Here is a 20,154-nt window from a genome sequence, read left to right on the forward strand (position 1 = left end):
TCATATGCAAAGGGAGGAGAGAATTGTAGAGGGAAATGAAGGGAGGAGAGATTAAATAGAAAACAGAGGGCTGCCGCAAACCCTAGACAACCTCCTAACTTTAGGAGGGAAAGCTTCCCGCTGTAATTAACCACCCTAAATTACAACATAATTGTATTTCACTTAACTAACTAACAACACCTTAACGGTAGGGATATATCTTGTAACGGTGTCAAAGGTTGAGGGTACACTATGTAACTTTGTAAAATCGTGGGTACAAGTGAGAAATTTAAGAAATTGACGAGTGCACAGCTTAGAATTTCCCTTTGTTTTTAAATAATTCATAAAAACATTAAACAACTATCTCATCAGTTTCGTTTTGTTTTTGACATTTGAAATTTTTTTAATGTGTAAATATAATCAATATGTGAAAAAAAAAACGTCAAGGTAATGTCACGGTTTTATATAAAGTTTTTTAGGACAAATTGATACAAATAATCTCAACTTCGACCGTTTCGCTTAAATAATTTTTAACTTTTAATTATTTTTAAATTATCTTATATGGTAATTTCTAAGTGGGCCATACCCCATAGCCATCTTGGCCCATGATGTAGCCGCTTGAACCCCATCTTTATTCCTTAAAGAATCTTGCTTCAAGTCTTCAGCCATGGTATATACACTCTACTATAAAAGAAGATTAATAAGAACTCAAATTCTGTTAATTAGCCTCACTCTTGGGAATCTTTCGTCACTATTCTGGAAAATGCACAACAAATCTCGTCTTTTCTAAGCACTCATCAACAAAACGTGTAATCCCATGTAAATCTCTCTCTCTGTTCTACTACTACTCCTGTCATTTTCAACTATGTGAATTATTGTATTTTTAAATTATACTTCGTAGATTAGTTAGTACAGTAGTTAATTGTCTAATTACATACCCTTTTCATTATTGCTTTCAATTATTTTATTAGATTCACTTTCTGGGTTTTTCTTTTGCATGACAAAATTGCTAATCATTGAATTATTTAATTAATCAATTTGTATGATGCTTTTTTTTTTTTTTTTTTTTTTTTTTTTTTTTTTTTCTGGGTAGTTGAATTTTCATGATATACTTTGTCAAAATTTATTCTGAGTTCATATAGTATATTGCTTAGATTTGTTTTATTGATGGTGCAGAAACATATTTTGATCTGAGAAATAATGGCTCAAATTGGTAGATTGTTGTTTGAGAGTAATATGAATTCAGAACGTGAAGATGTATTGAGTGCAATTATTCCATTATTGAAGCTATTAAGCCTTACTATGATTGGATTAGTGCTTTCGCGCTTCGAAATGATTCCAAGAGCAACATTTAAGCTACTTAGCAAGCTTGTTTTTGTATTGTTCTTGCCTTGTTTGATTTTTACTGATCTGGGAGAATCGATTACTCTCGAAAATTTCATTCAATGGTGGTTTATACCGGTGAATTTGGTGATTAGTACCCTTATTGGGTGTTTGTTAGGTTATGTGGTGGTACTTATATGTCGACCGCCTCCAGAATTTAATAGATTTACAATTATTATGACTGGGTTTGGGAATACAGGGAATCTGCCTCTTGCAATTGTGAGTTCGGTTTGTCATAGCTCGGATAATCTGTTTGGGCCGGATTGTCATAGGAAAGGGGTAGCATATGTGTCATTTGCGCAGTGGGTTGCTGTGATTTTTGTGTATACACTTGTTTATCATATGATGGAGCCTCCTATGGAGTACTATGAGATTGTCCAAGAAGATGATGAGATTCAGGAGGAGGGAGCTGATCATGTTAGTGCACCACTTCTTGTGGAAGCCGAGTGGCCTGGAATTGAGGACAAAGCAACAGAACATTCTAAGACCCCGTTCATAGCAAGGGTGTTCGGAAGCATCTCGAGTCTTTCAAGCATACCTGATCTTGACTCTAGAGACGGAGCAATCACAAGAGGCAATACACCCATGTCAGTTACATGTTTTGCTGGTCCAAATAAAGTAGCTAGAAAGATCAAAGTTGTTGCTGAGCAGACTCCCATTCAGCATATACTCCAACCGCCCACCATTGCTTCATTGTTAGCTATAGTTATCGGAATAGTACCTCATCTTAAAGAGTTTGTATTCGGTGATGATGTCCCACTGGCATTCATTACTGACAGTCTAGAAATTGTGGCTGCTGCTACAATCCCAGCTGTGATGCTTATTCTCGGAGGCATGCTTGCTGAGGGGCCAAATGAATCTACCCTTGGACTCCGTACAACAATTGGTATCATAGTGGCACGGCTCTTGGTCCTTCCTTTGGTAGGAATTGGCGTAATAGCACTGGCTGATAAACTGAACATAGTAGTTGCTGGTGATCACATGTTCATGTTTGTGCTTTTCTTGCAATATACGACTCCAAGTGCCATCTTACTAGGAGCAATTGCTAGCTTGCGGGGTTATGGTGTTAGAGAGGCTTCAGCACTTCTGTTTTGGCAGCACATTCTGGCTCTTGCATCCCTTTCTCTGTACATTATCATTTTTTTCAAATTAATGTCATTCATTTAGTATCGTTATTGTTTGCCTTCACTTTATTCTTCAACTGTTTATTTCAAGAAATTTGTGCAAGTGTTGCCATTGTTTCTCATGGTGTAGCTATCTGATACATGTACCTCTTTTTGGTTAATAGTTCATAAACCTGTGGAATATACTATACCAATGTCATCTTTTCTTTTCATCTGTATGTTTTGCTTTCTTGCTAGATTTAATCAGTCTTTAACTGTCCAAGTGTCGTTTTAGTTTGTAAATGGTTAGTCTTGCTGATCTAGCTAAACACGTACACTAGCTTCTTCCTTTTTTCGGTTGTTTACATGGAGTCATGGAATGAATTTTCATGTTAAAGATATAGTATAAACACACAAAAACCTGTCGGCTGTCATGCTAAATGTACTAGTTGCAGTCAGCAATGTCATAAGAGAGCACCTTTACACACAAAGTTCCTTTTTTTAGTTGTTTATGTTTAATGAAGAGACCAACTGAAGGTAGTGTAAAGCTGAATGCTGATGGGGCCTGAAAGAAGATAGGAATGGCAGGCGCTTGATGTGTTATACGAAGGGGGAATGGAACTTGGTTCCTGGGCAAATCCTGGAAAATCAAAGCCAGAAACCCTGCTTAAGCTGAACTATTGGCAGTTAGGGGTGGAATGGCGCTTGCTCTTGACTTGGATTGGAGGTCATATATCATAGTAGAAACTGATGCAAGCTTTGGTAATCATGAATCGGTCCTAATTCTTGCTGATATAGGAGAGTTCTTGAAGAAAGATTGCCACTTTAGGTTCAGCTATGTGCCTAGGAAGGCAAATTACATGGCTCGCTATCTTGCTAACTATGCTCTAAGCATGGAGGAGGAAGAAAGATCCATACTGGGGCTCTATGTTGTGCCTATGATACATTTGAGGAAGACCTTAGGGAGAGCATACCCTGGTGAACTTGTTTTACAGTAGGGGGCACTGTTGCTCTTGCTTTTGGACAAAAATGACATGTTTTACTCCAGTGCTTTGTAATGTTGAACTTTTTAGCTTTTGTTGTTAATCTGCTTATGTACTTCATCCGTATATAAATCTTCGTTTTCCGCTAAAGAAAGACTGCAACTATGAGGCAAGATGACAATTCTGTGAGGAATCTATTCAAGGGATGTATTTCATATTTGCCGTTAGGGAGGGTGATTTCAATTTGTTCTAAGAAGAGATTGGTTTCGAGTTCCACTATGGATTTCTGTTCTGTTTTGGGAGAAAAGGTTCGGAGATTGTTGCTACTAGTAGTTTATCCTTGCTCCCGTTTAAGAAACGTAAACGAATTGGTACTTCTTTTCCAGATCAGGTGTCTCATTCTGGTTCTTTTTCTGAGGGCTCGGTGGCCGCCCGTTCAAGGCCACCAGAAGATAGATGAAGATTATGGCGTGGAACTGTAGGGGTTTGGGTCGGGCGGACTCCCCTTAAATTCCTTACATTGCGTCCTTAGTCCGCTCTTATGGTGTCGATATTATTTTTTTGGCTGAAACTATGGTGTCTGTAAATTCTGTAATGCATAAATCATCTTCCTTGTCATGTTCAGGTTTTGTAGGTGTGGATTCGACGGGTCTTAGTGGTGGGCTTTATGTGTTGTGGTTTGCCCCAGTTTTGATTGATCCTCTCTTGGTTTCTTCGCATATAATATTATGTCGAGTTGTGGAGAATTTGGTTATAAAAAATGTCCTATTTCTGTATGGTGCACCTCAAGTTTCTGATCATGTGACTGTGCGGTCGGAAATTTCTGATATTTTAGCTTCTTACCCGAATGTTGCGTTAGTTGGCGATTTTAACCAGGTTGAATATTTATCGGATAAGGTCGGTGGTACTCTGGATATTCCTGGCAATCATAATTTTATACAGTGGAAATTGGATAATGGGCTACTTGATATTCCGTTTTCTGGGCCATCTTTCACCAGGACTAATGGGAGAATAGTTATGGACCCCACTTTTGAGAGATAAAATAAGGCATATGCTACTTCCCATTGGCTTTAGGATCGGATTAACTGGTACCTCAGTTCATCACCAACCCATTTTGTTTTCTGATCGTGCGGCAATTATTTTATGTGACACTTTGCCTTATGGTAGATACAATCGTCCTTATAGAGTTGAAAACTGGTGCCTACACTGTGGATGTTGCTGCTATGGTTAGGACTACTTTTGTTAAACATATCCCTAGGTCTCTTATGTTTTCCTATCAAAAAGACTTTGTGTTCTTCGTCATCGTTTACTAGCTTGGTGTGTTTCTCATAAAAAGGCATGGGGCATTGATTGGAAAGCTTTGGTTGCGGATGTCACTAATGCTTCTTTTAATTTTGATTCACGGAATAAATGTTGTTTGTTTAGTACTTTTAGGATGGAAAAAATAAAGGAGGCTAAGGCGGCATTTCTTTTTTGGAGACAACGAGCAAAAGTGAAGTGGGATGCGCTTGGTGATGAGCATTCTAGGTTGCTTTTTTCTGCAGTTTAGGCCCGACATCATAAGAACACTATTCTAGGGCTTAAGGACAATGAAGGTTCTTGGGTTTCGACTGTGGGGGATATTCATTCTTTGGTTCTCAATTTTTACAAATCCTTATACAGTAAGAATTTGGATCGACCTCCTATTTCTCAGTTCCCTTGGGATTCCCTTCACCTCCCTTCTTTGTCTGATAGACATCGTTAGTCCCTGCTAATCCCCTTTTCGGCTGATGCTATTAGGCAGGCCATGTTTAGTATTGCTGATGATAAGTCTTCAGGTCATGATGGTTTTACTTCAACCTTTTTTAAGACCTATTGGAGTGAGGTGGGTGATCAGGTGGTGAATGCTGTCCAGTTCTTTTTTGCTCATGGCTATTTGCTTAAAGACTGGAATCGGACATTCTTAGTTTTGCTTCCTAAAGTAGATCACCATGAACTTGTTTCTCAATTTAGACCAATAGGACTTTGTAATGTTCTTTATAAATGCATAGCTAAGTGTCTTGCTCGCCGTCTACGTTGGATACTACCAGACATAGTTTCGGATTTTCAGAATGCCTTTGTTCCTCGTAGGTTGATGTTTGATAACTGCTTGATGGTGCGTGAGATTCTTTCATTTTTGAATGCTTCTAAAGCCAGGAAACGTTTTTATGCGGCCTTGAAGCTAGACATGAATAAAGCTTATGACAGAGTTGAGTGTGACTTTCTGTGTAGGGTTCTTCAGGTTTTTGGGTTTCCTCCCTACTAGATTCATCTAATTATGAAGTGTGTATCTACAGTCTCATACCAGGTGTTGGTTAATGGGTCACCTACAGAGGGTTTTCGTCCTCAGCGTGGTCTATGTTAAGGAGATCCGCTATCTCCATACCTGTTTGTTCTGTGCATGGAGGTTCTTTCGGCTATGTTGCGTAAGGCAGAATCAGAAGGCCTTTTTCAGGGTATTAAAATTGCTAGGGGGGCTCCTACCATTTTACACTTGTTCTTTGCAGATGACTCCTTGCTATTTTTCCAGGTTTCTCCTCCAGCTTGTGAATAAGTGTTGAATGTGCTTTCTGCTTTTTGTGATATTTCAAGTCAAAAGCTTAATTTGCAAAAGTCGTTTGTCAAGTTTAGTTCTAATACTCTTGAGGATTACTGAGCTTATTTGTCTTGTTGTTTGAAAATGTGATCTGAATCTAGATTGGGTTCTTATTTGGGGCTTCATGTTGATTTAGGTCGTAGTAAATTCTCTGAGTTTGGTTTCCTCTTGGACAAGGTGGCCAAACGTCTACAGGCCTTTACATCTCTCCGGTTTTCGCTGGCAGCTAAGCTTGTTATTATCAACTCAGTGCTCATTGCCTCCTTTAATCACATCTTGTATGTTTTCAAATTCCTGATTCTATATGTTCCAAAATGGATAATTTGTTAGCCAGGTTCTGGTGGAAATCTTCTTCTTCTAATCGAGGATTGGCTCTTCGGTCTTCGTCGTTGCTCCATCTTCCGAAGGGTTTAGGGGGATTGGGAATTCGTAGTATTGCCCCTTTTAACTCTTCCCTATTGGCAAAGCAGAGTTGGCGACTTATTCAGTGCCCTCAGCTATTGGTTTCTCGGCTTCTGTCTGCGAAGTATCCGGCTCTTCGTTCTATTGACTCGTTCTCGGCTTCTCGTCCCTCCTGGGGTTGTAGGGGTCTTATTTTGGGGATGCCCTTATTGTCGAAGGGGCTGTGTTGGAAGGTTGGTTCAGGTTCTCGAGTTCGTATTTTGGAGGATTCTTGGGTTCCGGGGGGACCAATTCATTTTACGGGTCTTTCGTCCAAGTCGGTTCGACCGACTCTTGTGTCTTCTTTACTTGATCCGCGTTCTTGCGCGTGGGATGCTACTATTATTCACGGGTTGTTTGATTCTAGCTCTGCTGCTAGAATTCTTTCGTTGGATCGACCCGTGCGTTTAATGGATGATTTTGTTTACTGGAAGTTTACTAGGGATGGTGTTTTTACAACGAAATTTGCTTATGCTCTCCTTTGTGAGCCTAGGGTCATGTGTGGTAGTCCATCTCAAATCTCTTAAGCATGGTGGAGGAAGTTTTGGACTTTATTAATTCTTCCTCGGTGGAAAATATTTGGTTGGAAATTGTTGCACGACACTCTTCCTTTAACGACTATTCTCAATTCTCGAGGCCTCTGTGTTGATCCAGTTTGTGCATTTTATCATGTGGATGTGGAATCTATGTCTCATACATTCAGAGATTGTCCTACTATCTGTAGTCTTTGGCTGTCTGGAGCGTGGGGCATCCAATGGGATCTTATGCAGTTTCCTTTGTTTAGTCTTTGGTTCTTGAGTACAATTTCTCTTTTTTTTCGTCATCGAGAAATTGGAAGGGCATTGCTTTGTTATTTGCTCTCCTTTAGGCGATTTGGATTTCTCGTAATCAATTGAGGTTTAGGAAAGTTGTTTGGTCGCCTGGGTCAGTTGTTGGTATGGCATCAGATTGGGTTCTTCGTAACATGTAGGCTCTAGATTGGAAGAGATTTGCGAGGTCTTCACGTTCGGTTAGTTTGGAGGCTAGGCAGGATGTCAAGTGGCTGTGTCTGCGGGGGTTACCTTATATTTCTCCAACGGCTTGCTTGATTTAGACGGGGCCTGGGATTGTTCTACTTATAGGGCGGGAGCAGGCTGCATAGTCCGTGATCTTCATTCTTCTGAGGTCTTGGGAGGTGGTTGTCGGGCTTTTATGGCAAGTTCAGCATTGCAGTCTGAGCTTCAGGCTTGTATCTGGTTTGGAGTTTGCTATTCACAAGGGTTTTTTGAAAATCCGGTTTTATACAGATTGTGCTGCCCTCCTTACTCTTCTTCCTCCTTCTGGTTCAATGGAAATTTCTGCTTAGTGGCTCATTCAGGAGTTGCGGGATTTAGTTCAGTCTCTTTTGGTTTGCCAGGTTCAAAAGGTTTCTCGTTTGTAGGTCACTCCTGTTCAATGGTCGGCTGGTTGTGCCCGACGTCGTTAGTTGTTGTATTTTCAGTTTTAGTTTTTTGGGTTGACAGTCGTTGTTTTTGGTTGTTTTTTCCTTTTATTTGATAGCTCTTTTGTCAAAAAAAAAAAAAAAAAAAAGTATATGTGTTTAAGTCTTAGATAAAAACTGGAACGTAGTGTATATTTCATCTAGTTGCTATGAATTGACGAGACTCTCCCGTGTTGCCGGCATATATGTAATTACTCCGTCTTTTAAAAAAAACCGTAATTTTTTTTTTTGAGCTGTTTTATAAAAATAGGAGAACTTTTGACTCACTTCTCAAAATGATCCGTAATCAACAATGACATATGATCTCATCTAGCAATGGTTTGAGTAATAAGTAATAACAGTGTAATGTGTCGAGTTTTGTTTTGAAGTGGCTTAGTCGTTCAATACTTTCTTGATTTTGTTTCCCAAAAAAAAAAAAGGTACTATTTTAGACATTCACTATTATTTCCTTATGTTAAGCGATTAATTTTTTAGAGGATTAATTAAAGAGTAGACTTTCTAAAAAAATCAGCTCAAGTTATATGTTGTTGAATTTATGTGGTTAGAGTTTCAGTTATAAATCGTTAGTATTTATTGCCTCATCTCAATTTACACTCACTCTAGTTATGTTGCATCCAGATTGTTAGAGGTTAATGATGTTTATGTTCAAATTTTCTGAGTTGTTTTAGTTCCGAGCAAGTAAATTTGGTGGTTAAATGCTAATCTCGCTTCTTAATTAGATATGCCTCTTGATATCTAATCTATGCTATTGGCAAAGACAGTGTGGTTATATCAAATTTGGCAAAATACTCTTAACTATGAGATTATTGACTTGCTAATCCATAGAATAAGGTGTAGCCACCTGATTGTGTCTCCCAAAAATCAAACCTAGTGATGAGTACTTTTCATGTCATTGATTATCGAGTAAGGTGAAATGTTGAAGAGTCTCGTGAATTTCTTTTTTTTTTTTGTTTTAAATATTCATTTCGTGTCCTATTTATGAAAAACGTCCAATCCAGTTTAGTATGTCCGTAGTATGGGTCCAATAACTGTGTAGTTGGATGGAGCTCGAGAAGAGGTTTCCAACGATATATTATAAGCTCAATTCCGAGTTATAACGAAGAAATTATGGTTAAAATATTAAACTGGGCCTAAATCGAGCTTTATATGCGGACCCAATAATCATGAGGAGGTTCCATTAATTTTTAATTATATTTCTAAAACCATTGGGATTTATCTTAATTTTTCTAGAAATATCTAGAAGTTTATTTTAAGTTCTAAAGGCCTTAGCATTAGTTATTATCTTCTAGAAAGGTTCCAATTTATCCTATATTTTAAAGATAATGATCAAGAATTCTACATTGGATAAAACAAGTGTTTTTTTAAAGGATTTAAATCTGGTTTAATAAAGATAAGTATGGACTTCGGCTACCCAATTTGATTGGAAGTCGGATTCTGTACGAAATCTTGTCGTACAGAATCTATCGCGTCGCGATGGGCTTATCGCGATGCGATAAAGTCATCGCTTCGCGATAGACCTATCGTGCCGTGATGAATCTTATTTTACTCCGAGTCGGAATCCAACTCCTTTTCTGATCTTTTTCGGTTGTTTTCTCTATAAATAGGGCCGATTTTCCCTGTTTTCGATCATCCACAATCATCATCAATCTCCTCTTTCTCTCTCTAAACTAAAGCTTATTCTCTCTCTCTCTCAATTTTCTAAACCTTTTCAAAACCTTTTCATACACATACACCATACGTCCTTCACGAGACACTAATACACCTAGCCAAACTCGAAATTGCTTAAGACCTCGACGTGAAAAGTTGATAGTTATGAGGGTTTGGTCCCAAATCTATATTTTAATTAATATATGATTTAATATTTTTATTGAAATAATTAACGTGTGTATTGTTTTAATAGAAAGAGGCCAGGTACGAGCCTTCAAAGTAAGTAATTTAATCACTTAACTATTCTTTTGAAATAAAAATCATGTTTAGGATATTATATTAATCCCTAGTATCATGTTAGGATGCTTTTATTGATTTCTAGTATCATGTTAGGATAAAACTTTAATTTTTTATTAGTGATATGCTAGGATTTGTTATTAATCATGTTAGTATCATGCTTAGGATCTTGTTAATAATATTATGCTATGATGAGATTATTATGATGCCGATGATTTGTGGAGTAAATATTATTATGTTGCTTTATATATATATATATATATATATATATATATATATATATATTATCTCTTTATCACGCCCTCTCTTGCAGGTTTAAATGGAATTTGTACTTGAAATCACGCCTAATAAGATAATCAATAATTTGAATTAGGTTAATATATTTTTAATTAATTAATTAATTAGTATTCTCTCAAAAAGGGTATTTTAGTAATTTATTTTACTATTTGAATTTTGGAGCCAAAATGATATTTAAATTTTGGCGCCAAAAGTGTTTTAAAACTCAATAATTATTTTGGATAAGATTTATTATCCCTTTATTTTATTTAAAAGCCGGATTGTTTATATATATTTCGGATATTTTAATTAAGCAAAATTACATTTTAAGAGAGCCGAATTTCCTAAATAATTAACTAGGACTTTTCGGATTTTCTTGATAAAGAAAATCTGATTTTCTTAGTGAAATTAAATAGTGAATAATTGGTATTTTCCTATTAATTATTTTATAAAAAAGATATTATTTACGCAATCATTTTTCATCCTTAAAATCTAGCAAATATTTCCCTAAAACTATAAGTAGAGGTCAAAAAATATGAACATAGATATGCTCAATATTTTCGGCCACCATATGCTAATTTTGGGTTAATTATTTTGTTAGTTTTGTATTTTAATTCTCTTCCTCAAATTCCTTATTTCCCTAATTCTTATTTTCCATCTCACAAAGATTTGATCATCTTATTTTCCTACCTTATATCTTCCTTGATTATTCTCCAAGTAATCTCTTTTGCCATATTATATTTCATGACAACACACTGTAGACACTAAATTTTGATCCTACTTTTGTAATTATCACTATTATTATCTTTTATTATTATAGTTATTATTTTTGTAAATAATTACTATTATTTTGCTAAATATTTTTATAAAGTTAATGACGTTTTTTTTTATTATTTAAAACGAAGAAAACGAGTAATAATAACGATTTTTATTCATAATTTCCAAAATACATGTTACAATTTGTACTTCTAAACTACTAAATTACAAAATATTGAAGTACAGCTAACACCACATGCATTTTTACCCTGCTTCATCTAAGTAATTTTCGGGCTTTACTTGTGGATTAGCAAGTAAATTAATGCAACCATTAGGAGGTCCACTAGCCCCACATTGTACATGAAGTACACCCGTATCATCCTCATGTCTTCCTCAAAGTTGAAAACAGGCTGATCTTCCTGGTTATCTTGAAACATGGAGGCCGAAATTAATGGTGGTTTTATTTGGTTTTTCGGGTAAGGAGGGAGATAGAAGAAGCTAAGAAATAAGTGGTGAAAGGAGATTTGGATAGGGGTAATATTATTTTTATAGTAAAAAGTGGGTATTTTTTACCGTATTTTTTTTGTATACGTATAACAATCGTATAGTATAAAAGTACAATATTTTTTGTCTCGTCAGGGGAATATGTCATTTTCGTTATAAACAAGTATTGTTTAACCCTTTAAAGTATAATAATTATATTGGTATGTTCACTTAGAGTATTATAGAGTACTTTTTCATTTTATCTAGTGATTTTTGCGATTTGTGCAATACTCTATTATTTGGCAGCTTACCTATAAAGTCCACTACTCCAAAGACTCATGCCCAACCAATGTAGGGAATGACAAATATTCCCACACCTAAAGAGGTACTACATGTCATAGTACTAAAGGGACCTCCTTTTATACTTTTTTTTTTACCGCAGGCTAAAATAGTACTGCCTTTTTTTTTTTTTTTTTTTTTTTTTTTTTTTTTTATATCTTGATATTAATATTGGATCCGATAAATATCAATTCGGATCCATTGAATCAATGATCATCTATCGATAGGAAGCGTGTATGTGGATAGAAGTAAAACAGGCTGATAATGGTCGAAATTTATAAGGAAGCACAATATATTTTTGTTAGCTTTTGGAATATAATGCGGACTGTAAGGGATATGAATTGATGGAGTGACAGTGATCATTCAGATCGTAAGGATATGAATGCATGAAGCTACAGTAGTAAGTTGAGTTTGTAGCAATTAGTGGAGATATGAATGCATGAAGCAACTTAAGTTTGTAGCAATTCATGGGGATAGGAATGCATGGAGCAACAGTAGTAATTTAAGTTTGTAGCAATTAGTTACAAGCACTTCATGACGATGTAGCTCCTTTTATGGATCATGTCCCCTTTGGTGGATTTTTTTTTTTTCGTTTCTTCAGTTTGCAAAACAGATTAAGTAGTTTGTTACATATAAAACGAAAGAATTTAATATCAATATTCTCATTATTACCAAAATCTTGACATTTACCATTTAAATCCTTGAATTATATTTTATTTAATTTTTTTTATTTACAAATTAACCCCTTTATTTTCCTATAAATACCCCCTAATTTTCTCATTTTAACACACCAAAAATTTCCTACTAATTCTCTCTAAAAAATTCTCCTCTAATCTTTTGCTTTAGTTAAAATCTCTCTAATTTGGCTTTATTTTTTTAAAGTTATTAGCTTATAAAAAGCATAATATAATATAATTTTTTTTTAAAGTATTGTTATTATCTTTGATTCCTAAAAAAAAAAACACAAAAATATTTTAAGTTCAAGTATTATTGTTATTTTTATCCTTGTTAAAAAAAATTTAGTTCAATTGCTTAAGTATTCCTAGTCTTATTTTTCAAGATTTAGTTTTATCCCAAGAAAAAAGGTTTGTTTTTCAAGATTTAGTTTTATTTTTCAAGTTTATTTTCTTTAATAAAAAATCAAAAAAAAAAAAAAAAGTTCATTAGCTTTATTTTGCACTAATTTCTTTTAATATCTCAAAATTCCAAAAAATATCACTTAGTCTCTTTTATTTCACTTTAATTAAAGAGTGGTCATCTTTTCATCCTTGATAAGCAAAAGAGGTTATCCAAAAGATAGCTACATCTAGCTCAAGGTTTTATCCTTAATCCTTTCTTAATTTCCTTAATTATTATTATTATGCTAACTAATGTGTTTGTTTCCATGTGATGTTATCAATAGGGGTAATAACGATATTAGGTGCTAAATTAGCTTTAAATCTTTCATTACTCCACATTAGAAAGTCAAGTCTACTGGTGAGGCGATAGTTTATAAAAGAGGGGGGTTAATTGCATTTTGCATTGCATATCTTTCTAATGCATTTAAAAAAATAAAAGGTTAATACATTCATGTGTTTGTCTAAGATATTTTTTTAAGAATAATTTCCTTTTTAAAGTGAGCTTAAAGACCTAAGGAATTAAGAGTTTATGTAAAGGATGTTCAAGAGTAAAGAGTAACTTACCACGTCCCAAAGATGGCCTATGAAACAACCCTTACGTCCAGAAACAGTTCTATTTCTTTAGCTCAAGTGATATAACTTTTCAAGAGCTTTCCAACCGTATCTCACAATAATTTTTTCGATTTTTCTATGATTTTTAATGATTTTTTTTAATTCAAGCTATCAAAAAGAAGAAAAAGACATGTTTTTTCCTCTTAATTGCTTTTTAAAATTGTATTAATTTATTTTTAAGAAACTTATGGTGTCAAGGAACCTCTATTACACTATGTATTTGTTTTTTTTTTATTTATAGAACTTTAATTATTAAGAGTTTCAAGTAACTTTAATTTTATCTAGAGATGACTTTAGAAATAAGAGTCTTTAACAAGCTTTAATTCTAAATGTTGTTTTAAGAAACTTTAATCTTATTTTAAAGATGACTTTAGAAATAAGAGTTTTTAACAAAATTTAATTCTGAAGGATGTTTTAAAAATCTTTAATTTTATTTTAAAGATGACTTTTGAAATAAATGATGTCTTAAGGACTTTAATTTTATTTTAAGACAACTTCAGAAATAAAAGTTTTAACAAAGTTTATTTTCTTTACTTTAAGATGATTTTGGAAATAAAATCTTTTATAATTTTGTGAACCTTCTCATTTCAAACCCTTTTGTAACATAAGAATGAATCATAACTTTGCTCATTTATTTTTAATAATTAATGATAGTTAATATGATGTTATGGCCTCATTTCTAAACGTGAGGCTAAGATTAATTATTTAGTTGTATAAGGTTGTAACAATTATCCATCTCCATAAAATTAAGCCCGGATCCCATTAAAATTACTCGATGGATTAATTGACAATCAAATATGATTAAATAGTTTATTGTTCCCTTTTATTTGGAAGTAGGCCTTGACAGGTGTCGTGTTTTATTTGGCCAATTCCATTAAGCCTAAACACATAACCCTTAAAACCTTACAAAAATTACCTTTGAGTGATTTTAAACTTAAAGTGAGATTACATAGTGAATCCTTACAGTTTCACTTCGAAAAAAAAAACCTTGACCCACTAAAAAGTCGTCAATTGAGACGCATTTGTTGAATTGTCTTGTTCAAAAGACATTTGTGGTAATCACTAATCGGAGTGATTTTCCTCAACCAAGGTGGTTCATTTTACTTTTATGTGTGATTCCGTCAAAGATCGCTAAAATTCCACTTACAAAAATGACGTTTATGTCAACTACCCAAATTAAAAACCTAATGGAATTGGTTACTTAAAACTCGGCACTAGTCCGAACTACGAAGGTTTTGATCCGTGAGTGAATTCAAAATCTCACTATGATCGGTATGTTTTGCAACTTTGGTGCTCAAACCTACCTTATATTAATTATTATATCTTTTTTATGTGATTAACATGTCTTAAAACTTTACTTTTAACAACGCAATAGTAAGAGTCCGTTCCTTAGAACGGAAGGGAAGACGAGTTCCAGACGTTCGATTCTCTTACCCTAAACCCCGAACCCTGTGCCTTATTTTCTTTTATGGAGTTAACAGTTGATTTTTAGTTTTATTTCTTAAAATTGACTGTTTTAAAATCCGTCCTTATTCGGATAAAAAAATAAGGTGGCGACTCTAAGTTTTTAATTATAAGTCTTATCAGACACTTAAGTGGAACCTTTATAAACTAATTTTTGTCCGCTAAAAACCAGGTACCACACACACCTTCCTTAAATTAATTATTCTTAGTCACTTTAATATTAAACTTTCCATAATTCTTTAACTCTCTTCTCCAAGTAATTTCCTTAATTCTTTTTACCATAATTCTTTCTACATTCTCCTACCATAATTCTTTCATTCATGAGCCTATAAATAACCCCTTCATACCTCTCATATTCTTCACACCAAACCTCAATTATCTTCTTCTCTCTTATTCTTCCTTTCCCTAAACCTTTTCATACTTTTCTTCTCCTCTTTTCATACAAATATTATTCGTATACCTTTGAAGTCAGTTTTCAGACACTTCTGGTCAGTTTTGGGATATTAATGTTTCACAGAAGATTGTTCCTCTCCAAAAATCCTTGAGGTTAGGCTGAAGAATCACCCAATTCAGAGTTATATTGAAGGAGTTATGGCCTCTACAAGTTTTGGCTATTCTTTCCAACGAAAATTCAATTCTCTTTAATCCTAGTCTTTTATCTTCTTCATGGTTAGTTTTCTAAAATACAAAACCCTATTTCAAAGCTATAATTTTATATTAAAGTATTATTTTAAAAGAGTTTTATAGTCCATGCACATTAGATTTGAGTTTATGTTGTGATAACCTTATGGTTATGTTATTTGCAAGGTATATTCGTGATTGAACTTTGAAAGTGCGAAGTGTTGATTGATATTCGGAATCAAGGTACGTTTAGGTGGCTAGATACCTTTGAAAGTGATTGGTTTGAATAACATATTTATATGATTTTTATTGGTGATTGAATTAAATTGATTTGAATTATGAAATAAAGTATGATTTTAATGTGTGTTTTAATAAATTGATCTTGATATTATGATTTTATTAGGTTATGGTTTATGAAATAAATTATGTTTGGAGGTATTGATTTTAATATTTGTCTTAATAAATGTATTTTTGAAGGATTGATTTTCATATCATGTTTTGAATGGTTTGAATTACTTATCATTTTTAAATAAAGGAATTGATTTGAAAAGTTTGTTGAATAAAATAAAAGGGTTTTCAAAGGAAGAGTTACTGATTTTAAAAAGTTATTAAGATGAGATTTTATTCTCAATTATTTATTAAAAGGTTGATTTTGAAAACATGATTTAATTGGATAAAAAGGAGTTCTAATTTAACCTATTATGAAGGTTTATTTTATTTAAAGAGGAATTATTGAATTATTATTGAATTAAAGCTTTACAAGCATGTTAGTAATCCCACTATGCGAATTTGGTTTGATAAGGTCTTGGACTTTGTATGACCGGGTCTTTCCTCAAGAATAGCCTTATAATAATAGGAGACTAGCTTGAGGGGTGTGCATACTTGGGTGAGGAATTGGATTTAAAAGGAATTGGATTTTTAAAGGAATTGGTTTTATTAATTATTTTGATTATTGAATCATTGGAATTGATTTTGGAATAATGAGTTTGGAATTATTGGATTAATTATTGGAATTGGTTTTGAAAGCATGTTTGCAAATAAATTGAGTTTACATTATCTTGCACTTATCGTACTAAGCATATTTTGCTAATCCATATTTTCTATTTGTTTTGGTTTGCCTTGTTTACCTTAATGGTAAGCAGTGTTGACTAAGGTAGAGTCATGAATGAGAATATGGGAGTCCCGAGATTTGCTTCACCTAATTTAGGAATATTGGTCTCGTCTTTATTTTGATTACTCATAACAATGTTACTATTTTTATAAGTATTAATAAAAGAAAGTTGAGTTTCCGTTGCAAGTTTTATTATTGAGTTAAGTATTTTGAGTAGCCTTACGTAATCACGCGGCGGTAACACTCCTAAGTCTATCTCTACGGTATAATTATACGTATTATACTAGTATTTCCGTAGAGGGAGATTTGGGGGTGTTAGAAATATGATTTTAATTAAAGTGATCACCAATAATAGATTTATTTGTGCATTAATAATCAACCAATATAGATTAAATAGGTTTAGGATCAAAATAATGATTGTATGTTGATCGAAAAGCGCACATGAATATGAGAAGAACAAAGTAAAGGCCTATTTAAGGTGGGTTCAATCTCTTTTAGGTTGGATTCGTACCATCATCCCCGAATATCCAGTCATGGTTCAGGACCACTATGGAGTTAGCAATATCTGTGATCGTGAATGGAGAGTAACCTTCACCTCGTGGACGGTTTACAAGTTCCTAAAACTTGTTGGCGACTCTTTTGCTCTAGCTTCCTTCCCTTTGGACGCCACCATGCTTAAATGCATGATCATAGTGGGGCTCAAAGTGGGTGCTTGAAATATTCCCTACAGTTTTTGGCGACTCCACTGGGGAGGATTTCTATTTTAGTTCCTAAAATTTGTTTTGGTAATTGATTTAAAATGAGTGGATGAGACTTGAAACATTCTAAATATTCATGTGCGTAATTTTGGTTAATATTGTGGCATAAGCATAAAAAAGTCCGCATTGGAGGGACCATTCGTAATGCGTAGAAAACATAGGATTTTTACACGTAGGAAAATTGGTAAATATCTTTCATAACTAGAATCGAAAAAACACTACGAAAATCGGAATATCTCGAGAACACAGAAAGTTGCCAAGGGGTGTAGGAACTGTCACGAGATGACAGTGTCCATCGTAGCGCGATGGATTTATTGCGACGCGATGGTTTCATCGCGGCGCGTTAAGGTCATCTCTGCGTGATGGACTTTGTTTTCTACCGCCGAGTTCTTCCAACAACGAGCCAGAAATCTGCCTTCTTGTTTTGATCAATTGTATTACTGTTTGGACGATTTTACTTCATGATTGGGTTTTTTTTTGTCTTTTCTAAAATCCATATGTGTTCTACATATGGCTTTAGCCCTTTGGAATTCACGCTCCATCTACCCAATCGAACGCTCCGTGCAACTAAGGGTACATCTGAGTTTATGAATTCACCAAACCATGGAAGCAAGTTTAACTTGCGGGGTCCCATCCATACATACGCGCCAACCCTTTGAAAGGTAAGGCTTCTTCACGATGCATCCGGACTCATAACCATGGACCTTCTTTAATCGACTATCATAATTCTTGAACTTTAGAGAACTAAAGCCATGGTTAGGTTGCAAACTCATTGCATCATATTGTGACAACTTGACTACTTGTGCATAGCCTATATGTGATTGAACTAATTGTTTGTTTAACTTGTGCTTGTAAATAAGTCTTAATAAACTGACTAATGACTAAAGAACTTTGCTTAATTAATTAATTAATTAAATTAGATCAATAAAGTATAATTATATTCGACATAGCGAGATTGTAGGCTTACCTTTTCGAATAGAACATCGAAAACAAGTTAAAACCAATGTTTCAGTATTGATGCGGAGGTTTTGACTCGTGACGTGAAGCGCTAGAGTTCATCGCCACGCGACAGAAATATCGCGCAACGATGGGGCTGACGCGACGCGACAGTTCCATTGTTGCGCAATGCTTCGGTTTTCTGCTCAGGTCTTCGCGTCGAGTCTAATTCGTTAATTATTTAATAACCGAGGTCATAATTCGATCGTTTTTCGAGTCTAGTCACATAGTCTCATGGTCTTTACATGAGTCTCAAGCATGTCACTTTCACTCACTAGTCAAATGCACACACTTTGTATATATGTCACCATGACCATGTCTAAGAGCCTTGTGTACGCATTTTCTATCAGTTTTTTAGGGGAGTAAGTCGGATATTATCCTCCCACATAAACCATGTTATTTGAACCATATTTGATTCCCAAACTATGCACCCATTTTTTTGCTTTTTTAAACCTATAAAAGTTAAAGTCAATTTGAGTTGAGTCATTAAAATAGTCAATGGTTTAATATTACAGCACTTGGTCAAGGAGAAAAGGGCGATTAATCAAAGATAACACCTTCGTTCTAGTACTGATTTTTGATAAACCGATTCGACACAAAAAGAAGTTCGTAATAATGGCCAGTCAAGAAGAAGTTGATTAACTCAAACAAACTGTCAATGGACTCACTAAAATGCTTAAGGGGCTCACTACGCAAGTCAACGACCCTAGCAGACAAGTGCCAGTCGATACCATTAAACGCATCAAGGATAGTCTTATCCAAATATCTAATGACTACAGGTTCCATGGGATTAGCTCTCAAGGGGTCTTAGTGGACAAAGAACTTCTTCCGTAAAAGTTCAACGCCAATGACATCCCTAAGTTCAAGCCAGCTGACAATCCTTATTTTTGAGACAGTTATGAGGGTCTTTCCTTTGCTTTTCCCATTGTCTCTTGAAACTGTATGTCAACAATGGTTTTTCTCCTTAGATAAATAAAAGGTTGCTGCTTGGGAAACCATTACAAATGCTTTCACTTAAGGTATAAATGTAACATTCAAGTTGAAACTGATCATAGGGAACTTGAAATGCTAAAACAGAAAGAGAATGAAGAATTTACTAATTTCTACAACAAGTGGAAGGAAACTTCCGCTAGAATGGTCAAATTCCCTACCGAAAGGGAATCTGTGAGGTTGTTCATCAAGCACCTCCAAGACAAGTATTCAAGGCACTTAAAATATCAAAACAATTTGAATACTTTCAAATCTGTCTATAACATAGGCATCGACATCAAAGATGACCTTGCAAAGCAGAATGCTACTAACAATAACAACAATGGCTGGAAATGTAAGAAGAACAACAATCCTTCTTCTTCCAAAACCACCCATCCAATAACGTTAGCACCTTCGATTTGAATAAAGTTCTTGCCATGAAAAATCAAGGGCAAAAGAAACCATTTAGGAGAAACTTTACACCTATTAGAATGAGCTATGACACGGCCTTTGATCGCCTTCATGCCAAAGGACTCATTACTCCTATTGGACCAATGGGAGATCCACCAGTCAAAAGAAGGACAACTAGTTGGAATCCAAATGCACACTACAAGTATCACCAAGGTAGGGGCCATGCTACCGAGAATTGTTGGAAGTTGAAAGAAGCCATTCAAGACTTGATTGATAATAACAAACTTCCATTGCCTCCTGCTAGCAATAAGCC

The 20,154-nt window shown here is 34.7% G+C and overlaps 1 protein-coding gene and 1 pseudogene across 2 annotated transcripts; both read left to right on the forward strand.

The window, feature by feature from the left end:
• The first annotated feature begins 674 nt into the window (after positions 1–674).
• On the forward strand, positions 675–2,603 carry LOC145563770 (protein PIN-LIKES 2 pseudogene; annotated as a pseudogene). Its single transcript, XR_014094600.1, has 2 exons — positions 675–798; positions 1,156–2,603. The product of XR_014094600.1 is annotated as a protein PIN-LIKES 2 pseudogene (transcript).
• A 3,773-nt stretch (positions 2,604–6,376) lies between these two features.
• LOC145565023 (putative mitochondrial protein AtMg00310) lies at positions 6,377–7,030 on the forward strand. Its single transcript, XM_081625143.1, has one exon. It carries the CDS (start codon positions 6,377–6,379, stop codon positions 7,028–7,030), a length of 654 nt encoding a protein of 217 aa, XP_081481269.1.
• The last annotated feature ends 13,124 nt before the right edge of the window (positions 7,031–20,154 follow it).

The sequence above is a fragment of the Chenopodium album genome, chromosome 10, assembly GCF_948465745.1.
Source record: "Chenopodium album chromosome 10, dcCheAlbu1.1, whole genome shotgun sequence".
Lineage (NCBI taxonomy): Eukaryota > Viridiplantae > Streptophyta > Magnoliopsida > Caryophyllales > Amaranthaceae > Chenopodium > Chenopodium album.